This window comes from Platalea leucorodia, assembly GCF_965183815.1.
Source record: "Platalea leucorodia genome assembly, chromosome: Z".
Classification (NCBI taxonomy): Eukaryota; Metazoa; Chordata; class Aves; order Pelecaniformes; family Threskiornithidae; genus Platalea; species Platalea leucorodia.
The window spans coordinates 11624156-11645851 of record NC_138858.1 but is presented as its reverse complement, the minus strand read 5'-3'; the positions used below and the strand labels follow the sequence as shown (position 1 = coordinate 11645851).

Here is a 21696-nt window from a genome sequence, read left to right as displayed (position 1 = left end):
CAAAACATGTTGTGGAAGGAGAAACTGGGAAGTCACTGGCAGAAGACTTCTAACATGCAGAAGAAGTCCATGTGTGAAATGCACTGTAACGTTAGCTGCACATTAGACTTAAAGTTACTTGGCTGCAGTAAGAGTGTCCTCTCCAAATACCATTATGTCAAAAATGGAAAAGCATCAGGCAGAAACTGCTCCCTGCTGGCAGTAGTCACAGTGGTCTGTCTTTGGATGCTCCCATCAGCAACACCCTTTTGACGCAGGGAATAGACACCTTCGTTTTAAGACTGATGGATCAATCTTTGCAGGTCCTACAGGCAGTAGAAGCCATGTCCTCTATCTTGAGCAGAAGCCTTGCCTGTTGGAACCCGCAGGACTTTCAGAAAGTGAAGATGCTTCATCCACATTTTCTGGAAAAATTAATAAAAACCTTGTGGTCTCTGCAAAGTTATCACACCAGTCGTCAGGTGCAGGCATTAGCTCCACAGATCACAGACAGCTGCGGTATCTGAGTTCTCTCTTTCCAGTGCTGTTAAGCACTAGTTAAAGCAAAGCCCTGCCACCACTTCTGGCATGATGCTGTCTCACTGAGCTTAAATATGCTGCAATACCTACAACCCTCCTGTCACACCGGTGTGCACCAGCCATTTCTGCTTTCAGATTTGCTCCTATTTGTAGTATTTGGAATTTCTGTGATCACTTCCAGCATAGCTTTGCATCTTAGTAAAACAATCACTACAGATTTCCTTGTGTTTTTCAGTTAGTCCAAAGATTGATTTGGGCTTACGTGGTTATGAAGACCAACGCAAAAGATGTATACAAGCAGAAAACCAGGATCACCTTTACAGGAAAACAATAATAGTCCAATTCTGCCATCTTATCCTCAAATTCCAGTAGAAGGCACAAGCAACTCATTTAAAACATGGACAAAACAAAGCTAAACAGTGAAAAAATGAACAGCTTTCCATCCACACAAATACAAAGAATCAGGCAAAGTAAAAGAAAATACAATGGAACAGATTTTCTATATGCATGAATATTTCCACTTTCCTTGTACTGGAGCATGCTGCATCACTATAGGATCAGAAAACTTGCAAGAAATCAAACTGTTACGTACTCAGCTGCTCTCCCCAGCCGAAATAACTCCAGTTGCCTGCATGTAACACAAATGGCAGCAAAGAATAGGAATGGAAAAAGAAAGCTTAGAAAAACAAATGACAAGCATACTTTTCATGTATTTAAAATGCTGTATAGATTGCGAGCTTGAAAATGTAAGATGATTTTTTCTTTATAAATACAACATTAAATTTATTTTGGGGCTTACTCTTCACTGTCCAGTTTGTTTATAAGACATTCTGAAGATTAAGATCACTATAAACGCAAGGAATTATTAAGCAATCATGCATTTATTAACATAAGTAGACAAAATACTTATCAACACACTACTTAGCAAGAGCAGTTAAACAGTGTTATTTCCTAGTACACACGTTATCAGGATTACAGACAGAATGTCCCAGAAACCAGAGTCCAGTTAAGACCAGTATCTGATTCTAGGCTAAACTGTGCAAGTCAAGTGGCAAAAGTTGCTTCGCGTTTCCACTTTTGCCCCCTTTCCAGAACAAAGTTAACCCAGTGGTGAAAGCACCACACCGGTAATAACAGCATGAAAAAATATTTGTGTGCATGTAAACTAGTGCTAAGTGAAGAGTACTTTCTTAGCTACATAAACCTACTGGTAAAAAACTTAAATAGTTCTCACAGCATCCTAAGAATGCAAATAGTCACAAGTTAATTCTACAACAGTAAGCACATCTCTCCATGTTAAAATTAAAGGTGACAACAAATTCATGCTAAAGCCAAACTGCAAGTTGGTAAGACAGCCAAGTTATTAGTTATCAATGCCCATGTTGTCACCCCAAGGTCATACTCAGTATGATGGAGGTAAACTACTACATGCAACCCCCAAAGCACCCTGGAAGCACAGACACAACTTGCAACTCCAAGAAAAGCTTCAGAACCAGCATTTTTAGAAGACAGTGTGTAAAAAACACTTTAAAAAGTGAAGTTTACAGGAGTGTTCATGCATAAGTGCAGCAGGCAATAAACAAATCCTTTACATGCAGGCAGAGAACAAGCGAGAGCTTTCTGTCCTGGCTACCAGCCTCGTCTCTAGCTACCAGCCAGCCACACGTTTCCAGGAGGGATATAGCTCAGAGGATTCAACAAATCCCTCCCCCTGCCCTCAGAAAGTTAGAATGGGCTACTTCTTGCTTTTAGCTAAAACTGCAAAAAAAGGGTTCAGGGTGGGGGGGAAATCTTTGTTTTAAAAAATCACCACCAGACTTAAAAAAGCAATAACTGGTCCTGGTGAGTAACTTGGCTTTCCAATGGTTTAGTCCCTATGCACAGGTACTACAGAGGGGCTCTGTTGCCATTCTGTGGGGGAAGAAAAGGTGGGCAGGAAAAATAGGCACAGATGTGGACTACCCCAAGAAAAAAAAAAAGGCAAATCAGGGTTTAACCCTCTTTCCCTATCTGGGAAATAACGGTGCATCAGCGCTGCTACCAGGTTGCTCCATTCTTCTCAGATATAAGAGGTTTACAAAGCAATGCAGCCCCTCAGATACACCTCAGTACTTCGGGGTCCCTGGACTCTGGGCGCTCGCACACACGGGTGGTGCTTTGCACAGGCACAGCCATAGCTCAGGCTTAAGTGGAACTTCTATTATCTAGTAGAGCTTCAAAGGTAGGTCATTCCCTTCCGACTCCTGCAGGAGTAGTTACAGAAAAACAAGGAACACATGTATGTTTGCTGTGGTCATTAAACGAAGCAGCTCTGGCCAAGTATGTGCATGGAACAAATTCAATATTTTTTACCAGGTTGATTTAGAAAGAACCACATATTAAACTGGTATAATGCTGAATACATGCAATTTCCATGGAGTATAAAAGGGTTATTCCCCTCCTGTCTACAGGAATAACAAATAAAAACTTTTTTCTTGTTTACAGAACTTAACAAATGAGAAAAACTGAAGTCCATAGAGTTGAGCACCGGCAGACTACAGTCTGACACATGACAAATGCTGCTTCTCTGGTCCACAGCAGCAAGTGTGACAAGCCACCACCTGCCCAATGCATCTGAGCCATCCCTGCTGGCAAGATGAAGATGAACCCAGATGCATCAGAGGCCTGCCAGGATCCACCAGCCCGTGTTTACATGACCCTGACCACAGGGCTATCATCTCAGGCTTGGTTTTTATGACAACAAAAATCCACGGATTGTCTAATGATCAGCTTTGACAGAGGCCTGAGTGTTTCTCAGGGGAAAAGGAGAGCAGAAAGAGGAATACACAACCAAGCTGGCAAAGAAAACAGAAATAAAACATATGAGGCAAAGAGCGATGAGACAACCAGAAGAAAAGCAGGGAGAGCAGGAGCATCAGATAGAGACATGGGGAGAGGGGCTAAGGAAAAAGAGCAAGAAGTTGACCCAACTCTGCATTGAGCTTTAATTTGCTATAATAAATCGTTCACGTTAAAGAGCAGACAAATTCCTGCTAATGTGTAAGTCAAACAATAGCCTACGTGTATCTCATTCCTGAAAATCTCAAGCCACTAACACATGGGATAGCAACCTCAGCACTTCGTTCCATCAAAAGGTTCCTATCTCGGGTAAACAATAAGAGGCAAAGGAAGCCAACATTCAGGCATTTGCAGCCTAGATTACTATTAAAGATCCCGAAAAATTCTTCAGTGGCACAACATTATTGCACGCAGACTACCTGCCAGTTAAACCTATGTCATTATTCACAAATGAAAACGCATGTAACATCCCAAAGCAAGTGGGGAAGACATATCAGAAGATACTATAAATTTCCAAAACCAGTATGCAGATCATGAAAACTACAGAGGAAATGGAGCTTACCTGTCCTGCACCTTTTCCCAAAGATAAAACTCCCAGACTGACAGCCTCTGCACAAACCACCGTAATCTGCACGGAGAGAATGAGTGGCTCTTTAAGGGAAAAGAGAAAGCCTGACCCCTGAAACCGGCTCAGACTGTTCCTAGCCCTTGCTTCCTTGACTGTGAATCGTCCGACAGTTGGCACAACACTACTCACGGTTTCAAACTGCGACAAGGAGAAAACCACCAAGTGCTAAAAACAAGCTGGGCAGGATACAAGGTCTGTCCTTGGAGGAGAAACATTACCATCTCCCATAGACAAGAGTCCTCAAACTGAGTGATATCCCTGAGCCAGCTACTTACCTGCCTACCTTACTGCTACCAAGTTCCTGATGAACAGCATGAAAACCCTACAGACTTTCAAAAGCAAATTAGAGTCTATTATTTCCATGCCTAAGTCAAATAGCAGTCAATGCCAAGCAGGGCAGAGTGGAGAGAAGAGCATCTGCCTTTAGACACCAGCTCCTTACCCTGCAAGTTTTCTCACACTGAGAAGCTGGGTCTTGGCTAACCAGGGCATGCTGCAAGTAGAGACTAACTGGGAAGGCAATGCTGCAGGAGCAAACAGAAAGAGATGCAATAACATAGAGTAAGGGATTTTCACCCAGAATCTCCAAACTCCGCTTTTGTTTGTTTTTACTAACACCCACTTCACTTCAGCATCTAACATTTTGGATAAAAGATGAATTTATTAAAGGTTCAACACATATGTTGCTTCATTTAAGATTCAGGAGCTAACAGTATATATCTCGGTCCTTCAGTGTAATCACAGAAGACCTGGGCTGACAGTCTTGATATTTTGAAGGTTAACGAAAACTGAATTTCTTTTTAGCCTTTTCAAGTTGTTTTTCTGCTTCATAAAAATAATATGCATAACCTCAATTTGTTAAGAAAAAAAACCTTTCAGATCACCTTTGGGAACAAATTTAAGCCTGTACAAACATGAACTGAAAACACCAAGAAGTCCAGACAGATAGAAAATGGGAAGTTGTAATTGTAAAAACATACAACAACAACATACATCAACACTGGAATAGATGACACAGACAAGTCAGACTAGTTACTCCGTGTGCTCTTAAATACCAACAGCGTGTGTCTCAGTTATCACATTATTTTGTATTCATAAGTTTCAGTACTCAAAAAATGAGGTTTCATATAAACCTCCAATTAAGGACTAAGCGATGCCAGCAGCCTGGTGCCTTGGAAGCTACAACATTCTTGTCGTTAACACATTTTATAAAGCACATCTAAGTTCCCACAGTTAGCTGAACATAACATATGCTCGTTCTGTGTCTCAATTATGCAACTACTCAAGGAGGAACTCCTCCTCCCCACTTCACACTGTCAAGCCTGGATCAGCAGGGACGCTGTAGAAAAGCAGAATATTCCAAGTTTTAATGCAGTCTAATTTGATTGCCTGCGTGCCATTTTGTTTCATTTCTGTTTACAAGTCTCTGAGAGTGGCTGGGATGTACTATCCCCGCCAGAACATTATCGTTTACTGCTGTCCACTGCGTACAGTCATGCTGATAAATTATTTAGTCCTCCTGTTATATCCCATGCTGAGCAAAGACAGAGAGCATCTAAACAAGAGCACTAAACTGAGCTCAGGAAATTACACTATATTTGGTGCTGATAAAGTACTGTTTATAGAATACAAACACAGCTGGGAAGGTCCCGGTCAGTTTGTTCTTCTAGGTTTAATAAACCTCCTTTTCCCCTGGCTAAGACCCTCAACACAGTGCACACAAATCTCAGGTTCCATAAAAATTCCATAAAAATTGAATTCTTCCAGTATTCAATGTACTTGCCAAAATTAAACATGCAGTATTTTAGTGGAACAAGCTTCTAAAATACAAAACGAACACTGAATAGCTTTCTAGAACCAAGTCAGGTTTTCAGTAAGCAGGATGACCAAGAGGGTTTCATAGCAAGTACCACCATTTCCAGTTCAGTTTTGGAACACCACAGACGAGGGCTAAGAGCTCTGCACAAAAGGAGATGAGAAAGCCCAGGAGGGAAATGAGCTAAAAGGAGCTGGCCAAGACAGTACGACACCAGAGTACCCTCTTTGCTCACTAGTCCCTCTTTTTCACCACGTTTTACTCTAGTTTAGTATTCAGCTTTTGCTGAAATTTTGGAGTATTTTATTTCACTAAATGAAATGGCCCATCTGGCCACCCCTACTATGGCTAAACAAAATCAGATTGAGAGCTGAGAATTTAAGCGGGGCTTGGATCACCATCAAATCATCGAGAGTATCCACTAAGTTATTACGAGCTTGTGCAACTCATTAATAACCATAGCAAAAAGAATCAGGCAGGGTGTCACTTAGTTTTACCTACAATGGAAAAAACTGTAACATTTCTATCACTGCATTAACACCTAACACAGCTGTCTCTTTCTGGGCTACCGAGTCACACAGGCTAAGAGATGTAAACACAGGAACCAATAAAAATTCTATATACTCCTCATGAGATACAATTTTGGACTATAGTGGATCACCTAACATTACATATACGCATAATAGCAAAGAGGAATATAATGTTCTACAGCAGCTGACATAAAAGATTTGGTGATTTTTCTCATTTTCAATCTTGGACTTTCAATACAAGCTTCATTGCTCAAGGACACATATTTATGGCTTGTGTATAAAGTTGAGCAATAATTTTTCTATCAATTTAAAATCTTTAATCTAGTTTTTAAAAAGGTTATATTCCACTGTGGTAACAAAACTCAAATTAACTTTCTGTTATTGCTATGACATTAAAGGATGACTAATAAAGTTTCAGAGTCCTTAAAAAAAATCCCCACCAGGAAAAAAAAGAAGCATTCATGAAGAACACTAAACAAATTATGAAACCTAGAGTGATTAACCGAGCATTTACTTTTTTTGATCACTGCATATAGAGACACATGTCAGTATTAGCAGTGTTCAGCATTTCAGCAAGAGCTTTAGGTTCAGGGCTTATTTAAAAGTCAAAGCTTTATTTCCTTGTCAACGCCTTTCAGAATACAGCATGCACTCTAGGAACAACAACTAACAAAATACATTTAGAGGATCAGCAGCAAAACCACAGATCTGCTCTCCGCTAGAGTTCAGCAGTAAGTCAAGCTTTGTTACTGTATAATCTTCTAATATAGCCAGTATTTTTATTTTTAACTTCCATTTTCTGAGTACTTTTCCTTAGACATACCCAGTCCTGAAGTAGCAGCTTTATCCTAAAAATGCATGCAGACATTTTAGAGCAAGACCTTGAAACTGCATTCCTTTGAGCAGACCTATTGTGCCTCCAGCCAGCCTCGGCAGCAAGTACCACAAAGACACAAGAAAACAAGTCTCCCAGATGGGATTTATCCTAAACAAAGAGGAAGAGGAGCTGCCAGTCACCAAGAAGCAGAGAGCCCAGGGAACTTGCTTTCCCAGCCCGTCAGCAAACTACCACAAAATAGCTCATACAATGGTTTCACTTGTACAGGCAAGAGTCATTTTTCGTCTGCCTAGCTTAATTAAAAAAAAAAAAAAGCCTTTCATGTGTCCTGTTTTGAATTACACTTACACTGAACATTTTTAAGGACTGTTGTTAGGCTTACTGTTTGCACTGTGGCCCGTAGTTTTACTCTTGCTAGAGCACAGCTTTTCAATGACTGCAGCAGGATCTTTAGTGTCACCTACCCTTGAGAAAGGTAAAATAGTCATTGATCACTTCCTTACTCTTCCCAAACTGGTCTGGTCTAGAGATGCCATAGGTAGCTGCTGACCTCTGTTGTTTCTAAGTGCAGAAGCAGGCTGGTCTAGGAAAAAAAACCAGCAAGAATCTAGACATATAGCATACGTCTCTACAACAAGGAGGGGCAGTATCACCTTCCAGCAATCACAGCCAACTATGCTGCCTGCCACTGCACTATAACAGATCATACATCTCTATGAACAAGTAAGATGGTCAAGTTGTGTCCTGCTTAAAAGCATTTTGATGCTGCCTACCCCTGAGAGCCTGGTATAGCAGATCTTTTTTTTACATATTGTTATCAAAGAGGGGGGAAAAAAAAAAAAAAATCTCTTAATTGGATGTCATTTCAGCACATTTGCTGCCAGAGGGTCAGTTCACCCAGCTGAACACTGGTGGACGGCAGCCAACATCGTCTTTGACTGGAATAAACCACAGGATTCAACAACAGCACGAGATGCCATGCTCAAACAAGTGCACATGTAACCCTGGATGGCTACGACTTCATTCCATGAAAACAGGCTGCAATGTGTATCCTGCCAACCAGGCTCTTCCAGCAAGAGCTTTACCCAGCTGCCCTGCACCCACAGCCTGCCCAGATCTGTGCACTCAGTGCCACTGCTTCTGCTACAACCGGACCATCTCCGCGGCAGAAATCCTCTCGAAGTCAGCTTTTGGTACTTTTGAAATAGTAGTGAATGTGTAGATATTAACAGAATTTTGTCTTACACATTTTGCAGAAATAGATTACTTCAAATATTAGTGAGAAAGAAGAGTCAGCACAACAAATTGATCTGGCATCAAATGACACCCATTTCTATAAAGTGTATAAAACATATTGCCAGCTTTTAAGTAGTTAAAAGGCTGCTTATGTATCTACAACAGAGCTGTAGCATTTTTATCCTGCATGCACGTGCACACACACACATTCCAGATAGCATTTAGGGTTCCTTCTTATTCTCCTGGAGGGGATGCTGTCTTCGTCCTTTCTCTCTGATCTGCTGGCAGACCAAGCACAGGCTAGCTTTGGTTCTTTTTGCTGGTATAACAGTGCATCAGGAAAGTTATTTCTTTCCTTTTTGCACCAACTCACAATCCAGAGCCAAGCAACAAATTTACCTTCTTTTGGGGGGAAAAAAAAAAAAAAAGAAACCCAGCAAAGCCCACAATAAAAACAAAACAAAACAAAACAAAAAACCACCCACAAAACCAAAACGAACCCACACACAGCCCTGGTAGACAGGGATTTTACAGAGCAAAAGACATGCAAGACAGAGCTATGGTGCGCTGTGGTCTGTCAGGGTCTTACTGTGAAAAGAGCAACACCACAGACTCAAGGAAGTGGAAGACAAAAAACTTACGCAGAGAAGGGAGGAGAAAGCATTCCCAGAAAGATTATCAGTCAAAGGTAAGAGGACAGACACAACTGGTTGATTCAGTGGCACTTAGGTTATCTTTTCTGAGAGTCACACTGAACAAACCTGCTCTCTTCCAGATTTATAAACTCCCTGAAAAAAGGTATAGGGCAGTATTTACAGTAGCTGACATTAACTAAGACTGCCAAATCTTTTCCGCAAAGATACAGAATATCCTTCTCATCCCAGTTTGCATGGTGTCTGCTCCAAGTCAGAGCTGTGTTTAAAATACTGACAGAGTGACTCACTTAGAGATTATAATGGACTTTTATGTTGCCAGAAATGATTTGAGCATACAAGGAAAATAAATCTATACCTACCACAATAAATAACTTAGAGCTTATTGACTCAATGAATGCCAAAGTAATCAAATAACATTTTTTTCAATCTGCTTCATTTAAAGTGAATTTCCAGACAATAAAAGCTTGCTTTCTTTTTAGTTTACATTCAATTTCAGGTTGCAGGTAAAAGCCAATATGACGATGCTGCAGTTATCCAACAGTGAGGTATCAGGAAATTAAGAATTACAATTACATTTAATAGAAATGCAAACAAAACTGGATCCACGGGCACTATAGTGCTTTGCTTATTGCTTGGGATCACTGAAAGTTAAATCAATTGGAAGCATGTGATCTTTCTGGGGCAGAAGAAATATACAGGGAAGCATGGAAGTTGGGAGGTAAAAGTGAAATGGCTGAGTATGATGAAGGAAGTGCCAAAATCAGTGGGGCTTAGAAGAGACTGCATGTACATGAACAGACCCACCTGCTTCATTTAAGAATAGGTAGGAAGCCCGAATCCTGCATTACCTCCGAAACCATGAGTCAGGCTCTTCTAAGAACAGAGCAGCATTTGAGACTGCGAAAGCGGGCCTGAAAGCTTCATAATCCATGGAAAAATTAGAGCACCTAGTCTGGGCTGAGATTTCTCATGGCACCACGCCAAGGCAGCAGCCCACGCAGGACCAGAGATGAAAACCCACCCTCACGGATCAGATGCTGGCTTTCCGACACGGCCCAGCTTTCTTCTCTCACCCCCACTCCATCCTTCCCCCCCTCCCTGCTCAGGGGAGATAGCAGAACAAGTTGTGCCCATGCAGGAGATGGGGAAATAACCATAAGAAAAGGTGGTTTGAGAAAGGGACCAGACATGTATGGAAAACATGAAACATGGAAGCAGAACAGGGCAGAAATATAATCTAATTTTAACATGTAAGGACGTGTATTTTCCCATTTAATGGACCTGACCGTGCCTGCTGGAGTATGAATCATAGAATCATAGAGTCGTTAAGGTTGGAAAAGACCCTTAAGATCATTGAGTCCAGCTGTTAACCTAGCACTGCCAAGTCCACCACTAAACCATGTCCTCAAGCACCACGTCTACCCGTCTTTTAAATACCTCCAGGGATGGGGACTCAACCACTGCCCTGGGCAGCCTGTGCCAGTGCCTGACTGCCCTTTCCGTGAAGAAGTTTTTCCTAATATCCAACCTAAACCTCCCCTCCTCTCCTCAGCTGCTCCTCATAAGACTTGTGCTCCAGACCCTTCACCAGCTTCGTTGCCCTTCTCTGGACACGCTCCTCAATGTCCTCCTTGTAGTGAGGGGCCCATGACTTTCTCTAGCTAGAACAAAGAAGTCAGAATAATCTTCTGAGAGCTGCAAGAGGGCTAAGCAGGACACCAGTGTGCAGTTATACCATTATTTCTTGAAATGCAAGCTATATGGAGTGTTTTGCTGCACTTTTGCTCTGTAGTGCATCAGGTTTTAAGATAACTTTGTGTTTTTCAGGATTTGGGAAGATATCCTCGCAGGGCAAAAACTACTCACACTCAGGAGGTTTTTTACTCCTCCTAGATAGTCTGTTGTCCACCTGACTGTGTCCTGCTCCCAGCAGCAATCACATCTCATCCAGCACATCGTGATGGAAAAGTAGATGAGTCTTACAAATGTTCTTGAGGATATTTTTATTATATCTAAAAATATATCTAACAATTATTTACCCACATGGTAAGTAAGAACACTCCGTACTCAATGTGTTTTAGGTGAGGGAAGAACACCCACCCTGCTCCTATGTAAAAAGGGGTTGAGCTCCTGCGTCATATGCAAAGGTCAGGTCAGCTTTCAAGAGCGACAAAATCAATGCGTCTTCTGGGTTGAATTCTCAAGTTCCAAAGGACTATGCTACATTCAGGCAAGCTTACGATTCTTATGCACAGATTGACGCAGGCAGAGTTCATTTTTCAAAAGCACTTCTACATTAAATGTCTATTTTATATTTGTCCATGTAAATAATTAGATATTCATAGATATTGGATAGTTGCAGGCAGTAGATAAGCAAAAGTGCATGTGGTGCCACAAGCTTTATTGAATTACGAGAAAATTCTTAAATACATTAACCACATACTGCTATTAAATATTTAACATCAATTCTAATGACTGTTTTAATCCCATGAATGATTAAATTAATTCTTATGTGATATTAATTGTTCAAACCAGGGGCCTTCAATTAATTATCGTAAAAGGTCACTTTCTAGCAAGATGCAGGCTGTTAACAGGCAACACAAAAAGGGCAGCTGCAGTTCTGCTCTTTCCTATGCCTGTTTGCAAGAGCTGAGCTGGGCCTCCAGGGAAGAAACTGGCTACAAGAGCCTGAGGATGTAAAAGCACCGTGCTGTGGGAACATGAGCAGCTACTTTCCCCGCACAGAAGCATTCCTCCTCATTTACCCATACATCCCAACACTTAGAAGAATCAGTCAAACCAGCCTCCCTCAAACAAAAGCCAAGTCCAGGGCACACAGCCAGGAAAGTCATTTCAGCAAATCACACATTCATTTCTTGGACACTTCATATCGGCCTGTTTGATCTTTTGACATTAGGGGTTCTGCATACTATGCTAGTTTGATTTAGTTAAATATTAGTTTCTCCAACAACGTTTCTTATTTGTAAGCTTTACAAATCAATTGTACCCTTCTGACTATTTAAAAACAAACAAACAAACAACGTGCTTTGTTCTTTACATACACTCTTTTTAAGAAAAGGGAGGACACATTTGTTGCTACCTAGGGTACCACTGCCGGAATACTCTCCTATAGCTTTGTACATCTTCCCGCTAAACAACACATTCAGATTTCCTAGGCAATTGGTTAATGTCCACGTTTTGTTGAAGATAGTTTTAAGATAACATAACAACAGTACACAGATAAATTAATTCTACTCAAAAAAGGTAAACAATAATTAACATTTCCTAACGTTAACAGTTTTGTTGAGATCCTATAATCAGCCCAACGGATAAACAGCCTGCAACGTGTAATATGCACGTCTTATAGGATCTGAATTAGAGGACAGGAGATTTGTTTAAGTTATGAGACTTGAATTTTATTAATGTTCTTGCCAAAAGTAGATAAGATATTCATAAGAGATATCATTGAGCTTTCATCTGTTGTATGTTAAAAGCAGTGTTTCAGAAATCTAATTTTGCAGACCGCCAGATACAGTATGTCCTAGGTTATTTTTCCATCTATGTTTTCAGAAGCATAAAAAAATGCAAGATGAGATAAGCAGAAATTAGTAAAAATATTTTTCATCCATCAACACAGTATTGAGAAGTAATATCAAAGAAATTAGGCATCAAGTACACAAACCTCTGGTGCATTTTAAAAGGCTACCAGTAGTACCTGTCTCCATCTATTCTCCTCCTCTTAAAATAAAGTCACAAAAATAATATTCAACACATGATGTTTAAAAAGAACATAGCCTGAGTTAGTTATATGAAAACACTCGGCATTTTCTTACTTGCGTCGATATTACAAGGGTCTGACAATCTAGGTGACTTTGAACACATTTTGTGTTCCTGTCGCACATGAGGACACAAACAGTTTAAAGACTCAATGCTTGATTTCACTTCCTAGCATCAGAAGCTTTAGACCAACATTTTGAGGGGCACAGTTTTTCATAACTGACAAAAGTTACTGGCTTCACAGAGATTTAAGTACTCCTAACAAGAAAATATTGTTCAGATGTACCATTGTTTGATAACTCACCAAAGAAGGAAATAAAGTAACTGAAAGAGGAAAAAAAAATATTGAGAAGAAATAAAGTCTAACTTACAACACTGGGAGGCAGCACTGGGCAATGGTTTCTTCTGGACTTCATCCTGAAAGGAATACTAAAGGAGGAAAAAAAAGAAGGAACACAGACCGATAAGAAAGCAAATGGTAACTTTATGGAACAGCTTTCAGGGTACAGCATGCCACAGATAAGAGAAAACATCCCTGGTAGCATCGGAGCATTAAATATTCTCCTTAATAGCCATATTGAAACACACTCCCGTAAGTCTCCTCTTTTTTCATGCCAAAACCAGGTGTTAAAAAGTGCACATCTGGTTAAGGTGAAGTCTGCTTTACTACAAGCACAGGCCCTGTTCTCACTTCTGAGACCTCTAATTCGACATCCAACAGACCTGATTCTCCGCACCACAATGTCACTGTGACAGGGAGCTCAGAACTGAGCACAAGCCCATTTACAGTCAGACGCTCAAGCACGGCTTCAACAGTTCAAAACTCATGTGGGCTCCCAGCAACACTGCAGCAGGAGACTGAAGCGGTTGGATAATTAGTGTGCCCGGCAGGGCAGTAACACAATGTTTGCCCAGCCAGCACTCACAAACTCTCCCGTGATCCACCGTACATCCAAAGCGAAGAATTTTTCATCTCATTTAGTACTAAATTAGAGGACACAGAGATATTTCAATTAGCCAGCTCTGACTTTTTACAAAGCTGTTTGTTGCAGCATCAAAGCATTCCCTAGGGGAATGCCAGTGGTTTTATTTTGTTATTCTCCTCTCTTGTATTACATAGAGATATGAGAAAATTAGGACAATTGAGCAAAACAATGAGAATAGTCTTTGCCAGGGGAAAAAAGGTCCTACAACAAAGGAAGCAGCAACCTTAGCAAGCTGGTGCTGCAATCTGTGCAAAACGGGGCCACCGGACAGCTCTCCTTGGATTTGGTAAGGATTAACGACCACTCACATGGAAGGTGACAACCTGCAGACTTCCACTGTGGCTATCTTCCAATCTGTGCTATTTGAAACACGTAAGTGATCCTGAAAGGTGGTTAGTCACCTTTCACCATCAGCAAACCGCCTGCTCATGGAGTTAATCGGGATTGTGAAAACAAGAACTGCTGGATCTCACAGCACGGACTGGTTGACAAGGTGGTGAAAGGAAGTCTGCGGATGAGCAGTTTCAGCAGCACAGGACAGCAATGGCTTCTGAATTATTATGCTCAGAGATCCAAAAATGGCAGTAGCTCGTTCTTTTTAAGACATCAGCCCGACGGCTATCAGCAGTCCCAAAAAAACCCTGAATATTAAGTATTTGTAGGAATAGGGACCAGAAAGCATTCTTATGACACCATATAAACTCCAAACGAACCTGTCTCTTGAATACTGCTGTGTAACTTTAGTCTGTTCCTCCATTGTCTCAAACGGATATAGCTGAACTTAACACACAGAAAAGAAGATAAAGGCACAAAGTTGTCCTGTACTAAATACCGCTATGCAGACTAAGACTCTGCAGTCCAAAAGCCATGCAATAAGGTGAGGTCTGTAAAGCTGAGTGGCACAGAGCGGATGAATGAGGATCAGTCATTCAATTTCTCCGAATAAACCTGCCTCCAGCTGGTTTCACAACATAGGGTTTGTTTGCTCAGAGCAAATAACATATTTCTTCAGGCAATGCACAACAAAGGTGCTGAATTCCTTTGCTACAACATAACTGTCCTGGGTGCGTTCAAAAGGCAACTGACATCCACAGAAGAAAAATCCATGGAGTGTTGTTAAACACAAAGATAACTGCCTCTGGCTCTGGGAGTTCCTGAGCCACAAGTCGCTGCAAATTAGGGGAATATGCAAGGAAGACACCATCCCCACCCTGGGTCGCTGCCAGACATAGGATAAGATGAACCTTAGGTCAGACCCTGCACAGGTGTTCTTCCATGTTTTCATTTTTTCACTGGTGACAGCAAACATCCATAATAAACTTGAGATCATTAGGTCACAAATAGAGAGACATGATTTTGTTATAGTATTTGATAAAAGCATGCACGTAGCACACACATGGATGGGACAGGGGTGTCTCGCAGAGCTCAGGCCATCTTTCAGCAAGCACCAGTTCAGTGAAGCACTAGAGGGCACCTATGCTTCACTGAAGCACCTGGCACAGGCTGCTGCTGCTGCAGCCCACAGGAGCAGGGAGGCCCCACAGCGTACGACTGACAGGCCAAATCACAGATTGAGCTCGTCATCAACTCCAAGAGGTTCTCAGACTTCTAGGAAGGCAGGAGAGGTTGCCCTCAAGCAGTTAAGTTTTTATCCACCCGAATACTGGTCTGTCCTCAGTCAAAAAGAAAACCCACCTTATTTTTCTCTGTCTGCACGGTAAACCAATGACTCAAATCAGGAGTGGAAAAGAACAGATGAATGATCCCAGAACAAAAACCTACTAAAGTCACTGGCAGAACATTTTGCAAGTTATCTTGCTACAGAAAGAGACCTATTAAGTGTTTAAGCAAGCACAACGTTCCTACTCAACGATGTTGACACTGACACAGGAGGGTTGTTTTTAAAAACGCTAAACTTCTGGTACAGGCACTAATATGTCAAATCTTATTTTGCAAACTCTATGAACTGTAAAGAAAAGTTCTAATCATGCAAGTTCTAGTCTTGCAAAATAAAAAAAATCTTGTAACTTTTAGTTTATAGCTGTTTAGCCGAGTACACACTAGAAAAACCAGGAAACCAAAACCATAGCTATCAGATTTTATAATACAAGATTCATAAACTGAGCCATTAACAACTGGATTAGGAAAAAAAGCTAACAGCTCCAACAGTCCTCCGTTCCAAGAAAGATTCAGTATCTTGCTTTGTCTTCTTCCCAGAGGCAGCTAACTGCAAAAATGTCCCTTCTGACTTGATTTCACAAATGACGAGAACCTACCACAGCTTGTCAAAAACAGCTTCACTCTCTTGTGAGGTAAAGCATGATATTATCTTTCCTTTGAGTGTATGCACATCAACAAAACAGTTCTTACTATTCAAGCCCTTCCAGCATGCGCAAAAATGTTCCTCTCCTAACATTAACAGCACACTTGAGAAAACAGTTCTGTAAACAGTTCATGGAAGACTTGTAAATGACAAACATTTAGTAGTTACCTTAATCACAGGGATCCAATAACAAAGAATAGAAGCAAGCTATAAAGTATTCAGGGCTACATTAATCTTTCAATTTAGATATTTACCTCATCATCTCCCAGTGAATTTATTTGTTCTAATTTTCTGGTCCAGTATCTGGCCTCTTCTTCAGGGATATCTATACCAAAAGAATAAGTCACACCATCTTATTAACCAGGCAAATTTGCATTTATCACCAGTAGCATTAAAACAGAGAGGGTATTCCAAGATCACACCACCAAAAAAACACATTTAATTTTGAACTAACACGACTGTCTTATGTTAGCACTGAGATGGAAAGTAAACATTGTAAATAGTGACACGGTTCAAGGGCTTACATTGCTTTCTTGTTTAAAATTGATTAACTAAATGCACACTGCACCAAGGTAGGAAAGAGTAAGACAGACTGGTTCAGATTTAACTAAAGTATTAGTTTTATGAAGAGCCATTTCACAATGACATTAATACACTTGCTATATGCTTGATAACACATAGCAAGATCAAGAGCCTCTTCTGGAGGCTTTTATAACCTCAAAAGAACAAGGGCTCCTTTTGAATAGCACATCTTTCTTACATACCTGGTGAAACGCAAATTAACTCCCAAAAAATAGTCTGTTGTTTTCCTTTGCAGGCAATAAGCCAAATCTTTTGAGGTAATAAACAGTGTTATAGGCAGTCACATTCACATGAAAGCACACTCCTATTTTTACAGCACACTGCAACTTCATTGTGAAATGAATCACAACCCTTTTACCTTCTAGAAGATTTACCAAGGTGATGACTGACAGCAAGTAGCAAGCGTTATCACCTTTATTTTGGCAACTATTTTCTATTTCACACTTTGAAGTAATATAGTGTCCTAAGGGTTTGAAGGGAACACAGACTTCTGCCACTCAAAATTTCACCTCTCAAAGTGCACCCTTGGAGGTGCAGATGACCTGCTGTGGAAAGCTTAACACAAAGCAAGTTAGGTACAAACTGTGCTTAAGAAATAAAACAAGAAGGGCACAGCACCAAGGGAAATAACCCACTGAAAGAAAAAGCATAAGTCAGGCTCTCCATCCAGGAGAATCAGGTAAATTATTTAGGGATGGGGGGGGGGGTGTAAAAATCATTGGACAGAGGGGAAAAAAGTTTTGGTTTTGTTTTGGGGGTTTTTTGGGAGTTTTTTTTTGTTTGTTTTTTTGGGGGGTTTTTTTATTAGCCACTCAACATCCCCCTGATTGTAGAGTGGTTGCTTGGTCTTGCCTCCAAAAGGGGCAATGACTTGTGAAATTTGGCTATTCATGGCCCAAAACTGCACGAACGCAGAAACTTCAGAGCTCACATAGGAAGGAAGTGGGAGAGGCAGGGACTGCTCCAGCTAGAAACCACCAGCCCTGCAAGCCTCACCATCCCAAGTGCTGACAAATGAGGATGAGTATAATACCAGTTCAGCTAGTTTTCCCATCTCTTGTAACTCTTTACACTCTCAGGTGCCTCATTAGGAGCCAAGAAGTTTACATCTAACAAGTTTGTTTTCCTGCAATGAACTGTACCCTATGAACACAGCCGCAATGATATGCTAAGCTATGTGTTGGCAAGAATGGGAGAAGTAGGCTGGGATGATCTGATGAAAAGGTGGTTCTAAAAGTTACATCCACCATCACTCTTGAGAGAAACAAGAACAAGATTTATTGCAGGTGAGCATTCCATTGGGACCTACAATGCCTTCAGAAAGGACCAAGTATTGCTTTCTTCTTATACTTAAAGGGGATATCTGTCCTACGTGTGTCCTCTCTCAGCCACACAAACCATCATCTTATGAAGCCACTGATCCCAAAACATCTGGAGATGATAGTGGCCACTGTACTAGAACATGAACCACTTTCAACAAGAACAAGGAACACACCAGACTTAGTGGAATTTGAAGTTTCAGAAGCAGGTATTTCCTTGGTCTACAAATGAATGTCTACACCTTTGTAACAGAAACACCACTGTATTTTTATGCAAGTAGTGTCACCCAGACAAGGGGGATAAAACAGGCTCCACTTCAGAACGTTCTAGGGAACCGGAAACTTAGTACCCGGCTCTAGAAAACCTGCATGAAGTAGGAAAAAGACAACATATTTCTCCTTGCTTGAAGGGAGACCAGCAAAGTACTTTATTTTAACCATAACACACAGAGATCTTTCTGATGTACAGTACATTGCTTTGTTGTTATATGCTATTAGAAAACAAGGTAAGAGAAACATGAGAGACTCTTCCACGGTTACAGGAGTTGTAGAAAAACATACATGCTTTTGATCATCAGGGCTGTGGATCACAGCTGCAGATTTATTAGATGATCCCCACACAAATTAGGGATGGCATTCAAAGGAAATCTGGACAGAATTGATCTAGAAAGAGGACATCAATTAACTGAAGGGCTATCAGCATACAATCTGATGAGATTTAGGAGGACAAACTCCAATAAAGACCTGAAGCAATCCAACCATTATAGCAAAGCCTATGGGATTTTGTCTTTGAAAGCCACCGCTTCTCTAAAAGATGAAGGAAAACTCATGAAGTCAAAACAACTCAACTCTGGAGTCTGAAATCAAGACCAAAGAGATCTAGGAGGGATGAAGCAATGGATTACCATCAACACTACAGGAACTGCAGTTATCTCAGGGTAGGATTCAATGCCTTCCCATAGACCATGGTTTAGCAGCATGCCCAGGCATCAAGGAGCATCATCTGTGTCTTGGATTTCATCCAAGGTGCCCGTTTCATAAACAAAGCTATCAGATTTCTAGTGCAGGACTGCTGCTACTCTATTGAAACAGCTTCTTATGCAAGTCAGAGATAAAAATCTGCTACTGTCTAGATACTGGCTGCTTTAAGGACATCTTCTTGATCTTAAAGAAACTCTGTCCTCAATGCCAATGCCAGTACAGCTACTGCATAGCAAACCTTACACATGAAGCAACTGGCCTATGAACTCGAGTCAAGTTACCTGCTCAGAAGAATAAATGCCCAATGAGACGGAATTCTCGATTTTTTTGAGGAAGCAGTTTAAAACTATTTTTTAGTTTCACCATCCATTTGTGTCTTGCCTCAGTCAGCTGTTTTGTTGAAGTTGGTTTCTTTGGAATGCAGAGAATGGAAATCCCTAGTGCAGAGATCACAGACCAACTGCTTGCAAGGCCATGTCCACCAGCCAGCTCCTACATCACTTCTCTGCTTTGATTACAAGTCCAGGTTACTTCACTACATTAACTTTTGCTTGCAAGATAAGAAGCTGAACTAGTCCAAACAGAGGCCACCTGATGCCAGCTCAGGACTCTGCTGACATCATGCTTGGTAAACAAGAGAAGCAAGGCCATATGTCAGTGAAACAAAACTGCTGAACACAAACAGAGAGGAGGTGGGCAGATCTGTTCATTAGCTTTTTGGGGTTTCTTAATTTGATGGAAAGGTTACAAGTCCTTGCTCCTACTGCTGTCTTCAGCTGGAAGCCGAACGCCCTGCCTTCTCTGGGCTCCTGGTGTCAGGGAGCGGTGAGGTCTGGTTGCTCCCTAAGGGAGGGGAGGCAAGGGAGATGCCATGGCTGGCAGGGCAGGGGACTTGCCAGCCATGGCCCCGTCCTACAGCACCTGAGCAAGGTGAGCTGGGCAGGCCTAGAGATCATGGCCAGGTTCAACCAGGAGCCCAGATCAGCAGGCAGGTCCATGGTGGTAAGGCAGGTCTGAGGTCAAGCAGGCAAGTCAGTCCACATCTGGGCCTGGATCTATGGGGTCCACAAGCAGGCACAGACACGACTATGGCTGAGGTGGGGGATCAGTAACTCCCACAGCATCACTCAGGAGTGAAGGCTCAGAGCTGAGGTGAAGTGGGACTCCTGGGCCCATGAGCAGGGGGTGTGGGTGGAGGTCCCAGGTGAGGCTGCTCAGAGCAATTGAGACTTACCAGTGCACCCAGGCCCTGACACCGGGATACACTGCACCACCACAGAAATGGGGACACCGCAGTACAGAGACTTAGACTGAGGAAGGAATTAGAGGAGAATTTCCTGCATCTATACAGACCACTTCACTCGCAGCTAGACGCCCTCAGGTACCTAAACATGACAGCATTCCCGCTTAGAGATCTCTAGCTTGGCAATAACCAGGAGTTCAGCCCTAAAGCTTTTCTTCACCGTAGGCTTGGTGGTCCTTGCTCTACTCCTTGCACATCACCTTGTGCCACCTGAGTTTTTCTCAGGTAGCAAGTCCTGGGCTGGGGCATACCCCACGTAGGCATGAGTGAGAACACGTGCTGGAAGTAAAAGCGGTACCCCCTCTCTCCCCACTTTCCTTCACTTGGCTTCCTCTCTTCCTAGCCCAAATTTCTTCCCTTTCCAGAGGTACAGGGATCTTCACAAGTTCTCACTGAAATAACTTTGCAGAGCCGAGCATTTCTCTTTCTGTACAGTTCCCAAGACACCAAAACAACAAAGCACATTTACTCCACCTGATGGCTGGACTCAGATCAGCATGCTCCCAGCCTGGGAGTGGTGAGAACACTGAAAGCATTTTCACTCCAATTATCTACTAGAAACAGTCTGGCACAGACCCAAACTGCTATAAGTTTGGGAGCCAAAAGCATTTGAGTACTCCATCCTGTGAGGGACTTGCATATATCCACTGCACTTCTAAAAAAAAGGGGGACAGAGTAAAATTGCTTTTAAACAGCACAATTTTACACTTGAAAAGCAGCATCTTGGAAAGTCTCTGCCAGCACACATTCACTACATCAAGACAATAACAGCAAGACTGTCTTCTCCCTACCAGCAAATTTTCTAAACCAACCAAGAAGAAAAGCTGTCTCCCTTCCTTGATATGTCTGCCTTGTTCCTGAGAAGAAACAGATACGATCAGTGGAGAAAGCTGCTCCAGCCTGTCTTTGCTAACAACCACTTTCTCCTATCAAGAAGGCAGTTTATTGCCATTTTTAAAAGACTACCAAGCGTAAGAATGCATTACACCCTAGGGGTTAATATCAACTCTCACTAACACTTCACATTTCAAATGCTCACACTTTGCTGCACTTCTATAGAAGAGGATTTTCAGTCATTCTCTTTCTGTGAGATTGAACATTTAAGAACATAGGGCTGGCACAGAACATCAGATGACAGTCTGGTCCCCGGCACCGCAGCCCGTCGCACACAGATGCTCACTGCAGAGGCCCCAGAGATCTGCTCTCTCCCCTACACACCACAAGCTAATGTCACACTAACACCACTACCGAACACAAAGCAAGAGCTGCATCTGGAACATGCAACGGGACACATGGAGGATATATCAAGGCTACCCCAGATGTTCTTTGTCCCATTAGAAATTTGGCCATTAACAAGGTTTAAC

The 21696-nt window shown here is 41.8% G+C and overlaps 1 protein-coding gene across 1 annotated transcript in view; it reads right to left on the bottom strand.

The window, feature by feature from the left end:
• The window catches only part of LOC309602473 (protein unc-13 homolog B), a gene marked incomplete at its 5' end in the record, with an annotated part of 221394 nt that overhangs the window by 159416 nt on the left and 40282 nt on the right, over positions 1–21696 (bottom strand). Inside the window, 2 exons of the mRNA XM_082336061.1 lie at positions 13210–13267; positions 16402–16472. Of these exons, the coding sequence (XP_082192187.1) occupies positions 13210–13267; positions 16402–16472 (129 nt within the window). The remainder of the gene's footprint in view (positions 1–13209; positions 13268–16401; positions 16473–21696) is intronic.